Source organism: Ruditapes philippinarum, unplaced genomic scaffold, assembly GCF_026571515.1.
Source record: "Ruditapes philippinarum isolate M1 unplaced genomic scaffold, ASM2657151v2 ctg1753_1_1_1_1, whole genome shotgun sequence".
Classification (NCBI taxonomy): Eukaryota; Metazoa; Mollusca; class Bivalvia; order Venerida; family Veneridae; genus Ruditapes; species Ruditapes philippinarum.
The window spans coordinates 147635-157461 of record NW_026856219.1 but is presented as its reverse complement, the minus strand read 5'-3'; the positions used below and the strand labels follow the sequence as shown (position 1 = coordinate 157461).

General features: G+C 33.6%; 1 protein-coding gene across 4 annotated transcripts in view; it reads right to left on the bottom strand.

The window, feature by feature from the left end:
• Window positions 1-3732: 3732 nt before the first annotated feature.
• The window catches only part of LOC132745835 (uncharacterized), a 146133-nt gene continuing 140038 nt past the window's right edge, over window positions 3733-9827 (bottom strand). For all 4 annotated transcript variants that reach the window (XM_060734824.1, XM_060734826.1, XM_060734825.1 and 1 more), the window contains one exon: window positions 3733-6146. In XM_060734824.1, coding sequence (XP_060590807.1) covers window positions 5956-6146 — 191 coding nt within the window. In that variant the 3' untranslated portion in view covers window positions 3733-5955. The remainder of the gene's footprint in view (window positions 6147-9827) is intronic.

Here is a 9827-nt window from a genome sequence, read left to right as displayed (position 1 = left end):
ATAATCATGGTATGCTAAATATGACAGAACAAGTGACAAGGATATTAAAGTTTATTATCCCTCACTTCTTGTGTAATGTGAATTTCCTATTTTTTTTTTTAAATGCGTTTATTTAAGGTCGCCGCCGGAAAGCCCATATGGGCGACCGTACACTCAAGTCGGGCCATCTTAGAGCGTCCTGCCGAGATTTTTTCGTCGATTTGTTTCCAGCTTTATTGGTGGAGGAAGACCCCAGGTGCCCCTCCGGGCATTATTTCAGGCACGAGCGGGCACCTGGGTAGAACCACCGACCTTCCGTAAGCCAGCTGGATGACTTCTCCACATGAAAGATTTCGACCCGAGTGAGGATCGAACCTACAGCGGTGAGGGACCTGTGATTTCAAGTCAGCGACCTTAACCACTCGGCCACGGAGGCCCCCTGAATTTTTAAATTATATATAGTAATAATACATGCAATATATTTGCTACCATCCATAAATCAAAAACTGTCCTTTTTCTGGAGAAACGGAAATATGTTCGGATATACATGAATATATGGTTCAAAATTTTTACTTTGAAATTGTTGTATCATTGTTTATCATTTTCGTCCATTTCGGTCTATCTTTAACTAAACTGTAGAACATCTGTGTTACTTCATCAAATCAAAGAGACGTTTGTTTTCCAGGCAATGCAGTAAATAAATAAGGACGGTGGTCTTTTCATTCTGAATAATTGCCGGGTGTTTGTAGCTACTCAACGGAACTTGTCGCATCAAATAATAAACAACACCTGAGGATTTCCTGCTTGAATGCGCATGCGCAATATAGAGGCTATTTTTAGCTCACATGACGTAAAAACCAAGCAATGTGCGCATACATATGACAAAAGGGTATAAAATCTATTCATATAATAAAACATCTTACCATCATTTATCGGTACTTAATTATATCCTAAATGAAAAGGTCCGAAAAGCTGTCAAAGCAAGAAAATGTACTTCTTTTTTCAAACTCGTATTCCATTAAAATTAAAATAAAATATAATCGTCATGTGACGTCAATAAACCTATTGACGTCATGGAAATTATTTCACCGCTCATAGTAGTTCAACATGTTTTTCATCTATTTTCCTTCAATTACCATGTTAGATATCAACGTTTCGTACCTTGTAGTACATTAATGCACATTTTATCGTTAAATGCCGTGTAATTAATCACTCAGTGCCTTACGGCCTTTGTGATTATATTACTGCACATTTGAACATTAATGTGCATTATTCTACAACAATGCACTCAAAACTGATATCTATTTCCTAAACAAAATGTCAAATGTTAGACAATATGTATAGATGTATCTTCTTGTTTAATAATTCATGGAGGTTTTAAAAATATGACATCAAGGCAAGACAAGGTTTAAGGTCTTAGTTCAGTATGTTGCAATAATTTCAATGGTGATCAAAACGTGGGTCAGGAAGACTACATTGAGGTATGTTTCTCATTTAAAAAAATTGAGATGAATTGAATTCAGAACTATTTAGAGCTCCAAACCACCATCATTAAGAGGTGCGTTTTTCACTGGCTTCATCAGGTGTAAAGAAATGTCATTCAACTTGCAACTGCAAACTCTCTTTTAAGAGGGATAAGTTCCTTTTTATTAAAGCTGATGACCCCATCTACAGAGCACGTGCGACTCACTCCCACCAAGTTAGAATCTAAAACTGCATAGTTATAGAGATTTTAGTCGTAGTAGAATACCGATGTACGTGTGTTATATGAATGTATAAAAAATGTGGAAAATACCCTTTTCCCTATTTTTTTTTATTCTGGGTATGTAATTTTGTAAGGTACATTTAAATGTAATTAAATGTTTATCTCTAATATATGTACATATTTTATAGATTTAAGAATTTTACTGTGGAGAAATTATAATAAAACCATCGACATAAATTCTTTCATTATTTTTCAAGTAAAATTAAATAAATCTATCCGGCATTTGAAATATTATTGTTCTCGTTTCAATTTCTGTTTAGCGAGTTTAAATAAAATTTAAAAAATGTTTGATATAGTTAATTGTGGTCGATTCTTTTTTGCTTTTTTAATATCATTGTAAAAATACAATATATCAATTAATTAACAGTTTTATGTTATGTTCACACCTTTTATCCCTTAATTATCTATTTCTATACAAATCAAAGCACAGAAGGCGCTGAATTTGTTTGGGTCTCAGAATGTAAGAAAGGTACATGTTGTGAGATTATATGTATAGTGCCACCAATGCTTTCCAGCGTTTTAATTGTAGTAAATTGGCTATAAGACTAATTGCAACACTGATATTCAATCCAATGTTTATTTGACTTAAACAATTTGAAAAAAAAATGTGTTGCCTTTACTGGGATTTGAACTCCAGACTTCTCGCTTCCTAAGCGAGCGCGAAAACCCTTCAGCCACGGTGAACGGCCTGAAGAAAACCATATTATTCTAAATTAGGGCTTGTAACGACTTTAACTGTTGTTTAACACAGATGTAAATAATCCTGGAGCTTACTACAAGGATGATTATTTATAAAGAATCAAAGGGCTGCAAGTTCTGTGGTATTTTCTGATCTTTGCAATCTAAATCGTACTGTATATCTGTATGTATTTCCCTGTATAAGTTTATTTTTATGTATTATAATTCATTTTGCAAGGCACCAGAGTTTGATACATACGGAATTCTGCATAACTAGAGTTGCATCAAAATATCATTTATGTTCATTTTTTACGACAGCTACACTTTATCCTTGCATATCATGGCTACTTCCTTTACAAAGACACTTAAAAAAGAATTTAAAAAAAAGTTTCCTCGACTGGGATTTGAACTCCAGACCTCTCACTCACTAAGCGAGCGCGTTACCTCTGCACCACGGACAATGTCTGAATAACATCAAGTCATTCTAAATTTAGAACTTCCATTGCATTTCGGGTTTGTAATCCTTATAAATTTTGAGGTATTTTGTTCAGGATGAACCTGTTGTTTAAAATTGAAGTAGATAATTTAGCGAAAATCTTCTCGCCCAAACAGTCCGACATATTGAATCTATATATTCCACTACTCGGTTGTGTAGTATTCGGTAATCGACACCGCTAAAAATAGTATTTTCATTGATAAAATCATATTCATCCGCGTAATTTGTGATTGTGCATTTATTGACAATTCTAAAAGCCAACGCTATTTTTAAACTTTGAATGCGTTGTAATTTGTTGGATACTTGTAACAAAATAAAAATATTTTTTTCTTTTAAATCGCTAGTTTTAAGCTGTTTTGAGAACTATTTGTTGTTAGGTTTGTCGCAAACTTCTGTGTCAGAGATTGAATGTCCGCTTTGTATTTACTTATTTTCGATCAGAAAATACAATAAAACAATATTTGAAATCTTCGACCATTCGGGAATTATTTTGCTTGAAAATTAATGTGCCTGTCTTTGACCATCTTTACACAGTGATCTCCCCTGAATTTTTCGGCGTTAGTGTACATATAAAGGGAAGTAACCGCTTCAAAAAAGTGGACTACTTTCGGCATTTGCAATTAACAGCATTAGACTCTGAAATTTCGCTACCATTATTTGTTTGGTCTGACGACCCAAACAAAAAAAATGACCACGGTATACATGTATACCCATGAATGACACTCAAGATTATGTACAATATGACAGCTACATAGTTTGCAACAAGGGGTATGATATATGTAAAGTTCACAGAAATGAAACACTACAAACAAAGAAGTTTTCAAATTTTATTTCCGTGTTTTATTATTCAGTACAGAATGACTGCAAACAATACTTGTAATAACTACCACATCATTCTTCATAACACAAGTCTCACTGATTTTTCAAGTGTAAAAACATAGTTCAGTAACTTTTTCCATGAAACTCTGTCAATTAACAAATTATTGAGAGATCACTTAAAAAGAAAAAAGTTTTACTAACAACTGGGACATGTTAGGTGTAGATAACTCATCCATTTCAAATCTAAATATAGAAATTTCAGTGACTTTACACAGTGGTCAACTTATTCAATGAAAAATCAGAAATATCTGAGAAGTCTAAGAACTTTAGTCAAAATCGGGCAAGTAGTTTTATTCAAAAACATTCTTCTATTTCTGTATAAGGAAAACTGAAAAATCCTTATATGGCGCCTTAATTTATTGTTTTACAGAAAAGATTGTTTGAAAAAAAAGAAATGGATAGATGGATCTGCACACAAAGGAAACTTTAGTACTTTGTTTATACTGTATAGACGTTGATCCAATTTAATGAACAAGTCCACCAAATGCATGCTCGACTTTTCTCAGTGGTTGATGGTAAAATACAAGACTAACTTGAAAAAGGGCCATTAGCTTGACAAAATGCTCGACAGAATTACCAGTTCATGTCTTGTGGTTGGAGTCATGATGGTGATCAAGTCTGCAGTTTCAAAGCAATATGTCTAAGGACTAAGAAAATATTTGAGGTGGTATACAAACTTGAACATGTTTTTAAGAACAAAAGAGGCATAATTTTGACTAAATGCTTTATATAGTTACCACCTCCTGCCAACAGGTTGAATTCGTTATGTTGAACAAGTGTGCAAAGTTTCACAGCAGTATCTAAAAGGACTTAGAGAAAAATTTGAGATGGTAAAAGAAAAAGTTGGAGGTGGTACACAAACTTAACATGTCTTCCAAGACTGTCTAGCCCACATGCTTGTATTTCTATTACATACAATTTGAAAACCGACAGAGTGTAAACTGTAAATGTATAGATATTTTTCAACATTCTACAACGAATTGCAAAGGTATAGTCCAGACTATCTAATATGAACTCATTTTATCAGCTTTTACCTTGTAATTAGAAACGGGGAGATACATCAGCCTAAATACATGACACAGATATGAGTGCTGTTCAGTGATAATCATTTATGACCAGAAATATACATATGAAGTTTCAAGTTTGTATCTTTAATAGTTTCAGAGATTTGCAAAACTTGCATGTAAATCTTAACCAAGAAAAGGAGATCGCTTTAGTACAAAAAGAAGCATAATTCAGTCAATATACATGGCAGAGTAATGGATCTTGAGATGTGACCTTGAATTATGACCCTAAGTACATGTGTCAAGTTTTAAGTAAATTATCTATGATAGACCTTTAACCAAAATTTGTAAGTTTCAAATGGGCATAATTCTGCAAATATTGCAGGCAGAGTTATGATATTTTGCAAACTGAAACAGTGATACTATAAATAAGTATTGTAAGTTTCAATTGAATATCTCAAGTAATAATCGAGATATTTGACTTTACAAAAAACTTTAACCAACGCAGAGACTCGGACATGGATGCCGTGGCGACTGCAATAGCATATTCTTCCAACAGTCGAGCTAAAAATCATTAAAGGGCCATAGCTCTTGCAAAATTCACTGAACTAGAAAATGCAGATAATATGCACAACTAGATTTGATACTAATTATTCCTGTAAAGTTTGAATGAAATCCCATTAGTAGTTTTCAAAAAGTTGTCCAGAAAAGATTTGTGACAGATGTACAAAAAGACAGATGTACTTATACTTATGTGACTTTTCTTTAGATCTTTAAGCAATTTTAGTCACACAACGACGTTCACTCTTCTACTTTTTAACCTTTTTAATTAAAGTGCTCTTTTTAAAAACTTTTCTTTTGGAATTAACTAAAAACTGACAAAATTTGCTAAAATTCTATGAGAAATATTATATTATATCGTCGATTAAGTGAAATGATTTAAAATTTAATCGAATTATGTCCATGTCCCTTTCTTGGATAGATCTGTATTAAACGTTGCATGACAACTGAAAGTGAAGTAACAATAAAAAATGAAAGAAAGTAAAGTATCGGCATGTTGCACGGTGAAAGTTTCTGCGAAAAATGCATTAAAAAGGTACCGATAGTTTAACTTAATGCATAATTTTTACCCCAGTACAATTAAAATAAATATATCAACATATCGACATAATGCCTGAATAAAATTGATATAAAAACAAACAGAACAATAACGCGGGGCTAACTTGCACTCGGCTAGATTTAGCGGAGGGTGTAGTAGTTGGGGTACAGGTTTGGCAACATTTCGCAGTATCGTTTGTGCAATGACTCTGAGTACAGTCAGTATATTCATCACCCCAAGGACAATCTGAAATAAACAATAGTCAACAAAACATAATAGCTTGATTTACCTATAATATCTTTTTAAACTCTATAGCAATTTTTAATAACATTAGTTTACATTTCAGTTGTAAAGTTTATTTACAACTTGTCGCAAACACGGCATTAGGATGTGATAAATAGAGGTTACTGAATGAGTGTAGTTTAATACTAAATTTATTAAACTCGTTGAATAAAATCATATTATGCGAGCCTCTGTCGAGCATAATATTGTTTTATTCAACGACTTTAATAAATTTAGTATTGAATCTACACGAATATAATATTCTATTTATCACATATATAAAATAAGAACAGTAAACTGTTAAAATGAGTAATTTTTCAATGACGCGCCTATAGTGTAACGCTTACATTAGCGCATTTTAACGCTATGGATATATACAGCGCAAATGACGTCACGTATTTGCATATTTTTTGATGTGACGATTGTAAGATCTGCTTACATGCATTTGCGTTCAGATTATGTATTGTAATCTTTTTTTCTTCTTTTTTTTTGTGAACAAGGAGTTTTGCTCAAGTCTGAAAAATATAGATAAAATTAACATTTTGTTCTGTAACGTTTATTTATATTGAATGATTATACGAGAATATTTACCTTACCTTAAATGAGAGGACACAAATATGGATATATGTAATTATTTCTAATGGTAAACATGTGCAAATATTTTGACGTGACGTCATTTTCATTACATAATCATAGAGTTATGACGCACACTAAAACGTTATAGCGTTTTACTAATATAGGCCTGTCAATGAAAACTGATTCTTTTTCACTCCGAACGATCTTTATTTTTGGTATATGATAAATAGAATATTAAATTCGTGTAAGCTCATTACTTAATCTATTGAACTCGTTGAATAAATAATGTCAGAGGCTCGTTTAATATTATATAGAGAATATTCAAGATTTTTTTCTATAGAAACAGGAGTGTTATGAAGATAACAATTTCCTCACTTGCGGTAGCCAAGAGTGAAATATGATAATTATTTTCGTGAACACGAGAATTTCATATGTCACTCGTGGCTGCGCCAACCGTGAAATATACCTTTTGTTCCTCATTCGGTGACATATATTCAGATCTTACACTGAACTAAACAAATGTTCTTTTCATTATATGCAAAGAAACGTTTAAAAGGCATTTTAACCTAATGTTAAATGGAAAGTGTGCCAAATAATAATACAACGTGAAGTCATATACGACATCACGTCAGTAAGTTTGTTTTCCTCCCACAAGATGAAAATAAATCCTTTATTCATAAGAAAAACTTGAATTATCTGTTTATTATATACATTTTGCTCTTGTGACATTACAATTTGAAAGTCTTTCCCTTGAATTTTGTATTCTGACAGAATTTAGAAAAAACGTGTTCCAGCAAGACACCAGTGAAAAAACGGAACATTACTTCACAGTGAAACATATTTTTTTCACAGTGAAAATATGGAAAAGGAAAGACACATTTTATTTCATCAATATTTCTCAATATTCTCAAGTATATAATAAAATTTTATACAACTCGTTCAATAAATTCAGTTATTCAATTTGATGTTTACAATACGAAGAATGCTGTCACAACACGACACCTTAGTGAAGCAAGAGGTTAACTCTCTTTTAATATCAATTGGAGTTAATCCGTTTCAGCACTAAGGTGATGATACGTTGTGTCAAGTGTTTGAACCTTATTTTAGAGATTGTGTAATCCTCATTTTTAGAAAGTTTCAAACACTATTCGACGGTCTAGTGCTATAAGGGCGTAAGTGGTACTTACGCCATTTTTAATGTTTTCACGCCATTCGAAGCGAAACGTTATCGCGCACCTGCTGACAACATATCTTTACCCTAGCATTTTAGTTGGCTTCAATATCGAATAATGATTGGAAGGGCGTAAGTGCATCGAGTTCAAAAGGACAATTTTATAAGGGCGTAACTACACCGTAACTACACCGTACTCAAATTTTATAAGAGCCAAAGTAGTAGTTACGCCCTTTTAAGATTTTGATACGTTGGTTCAAACAGATAGTCAGATAGTCACACTTACGCACGTTGGGACTTTATGTCACGAGTCAGGGACATACCTAACTAGGCGTACTCCTGTACGCTCGTGCGTAGAAAATCAATCTTGTATTCCGAAAAATCACATGCGCTAAAAGTTCTAAACTAGAAATGTGTCCATAGTACACCGTCACACGGGTGCCCCGACCGCGCCACTGTTCTGTCAATCTTATGACCCTAGGTCAAATATTTTTTTTTACTAAGTAAAGGGCAAGAACTTTACAAATAATGAATTTATCCACAAGCAAACACCACGGTGCATAATTACACATGCTGACCAACATTCTTGTAAACTTTCAGGCCAACAAGTGAAATACTTTTTGAGCTATTCATGAACAGGTTGAAAATTGCAAATTTATACTACTGTAAGTCAAGGGCAATAACTCTAACAAAAATGAAAAAAAATCCATATGCAAAGTCCAAGGTCCATAGCTTCACAGTGATGTGAATCATTATTCCTGTAATTTAGTGATGTTGATCATTATTCCAGTAAAGTTGGTTGATTCTAACTCAAGCACTCAAGGAACAAATAACAACATAATGAAACGGTTTTTACTAAGTCAAGAGCAACCTTCCCGTAAGGTTTAATGACCCTATGTCAAATCTTATTTGAGTTACATGCGACACAAGTTGAAAATTGCAAAAATTTTCTAAGTCAAGGGCAGTAACTCTAAAGATACTAAATAAATCCAGACGAAAATACCCAGGTGCACAACTACACATGCCGGTCAACATTCCTATAAAGTTTTATGACTCTAGGTCAAATACTTTTTGAGTTTAGTGCGACACAAAAGAGAACGGACGGACAGAAGGACGGACGGATGGACGGACGGACAAGGGTAAATCTAAATGCCCGCCACTAATGTGGAGGCACAAAAAGTGATAAAAACAGAGGGGGTAGATTGGTCGGGGCAACATATATTCATATAGGCCTACTAACTTTTTATCACTATATAAAAATTCATAACATATACACTATTAATTAATATCTTTTCAAATGATCTATATTGCGATATCTTAATATACAGATTCAGCGCAGAAAATTTACGAAAAGCTTAAGGTGCCTGGTTCATTACCGATTCATGACCAAGATAATGCCCGTGCGTTGGCGGCATATGTTTTGCGCATCGTGCTTCTTATTCGGCGAGCAGGTCGCCCGCAGTAATTTTTCCAAAACCCTTTATATACCGTATATGGTATAGAGTGAAAAAATCAACAAAGGGCCATAATTCTGTTAAATTTGGTCGCAGCAAAAATTCCTTCCTTTACTGCCATCTACACATTAAGGTTGTTCATCCCTGGAAGTTTAAGCAAAATCAGCCATCCGGTTTAAGAGGAGTTGCGTTCACAAAATTTCTCCATAGTATAAAGTGAAAAAATCAAATAAGGGCCATAATTCTGTTAAATTTGGTCGCAGCGAAAATTCCTTCCTTTTCTACAATCTACACATTAAGGTCGTTCATCCCTGGAAGTTTAAGCAAAATCTGCCATCCGGTTTAAAAGGAGTTGCGTTCACAAGATTTCGGGACGTACGGACAGAGCTACATAATGGGGTTTTCTTTTGTTCTTTTCAACCCCACAATGCAGAAAATAACCCC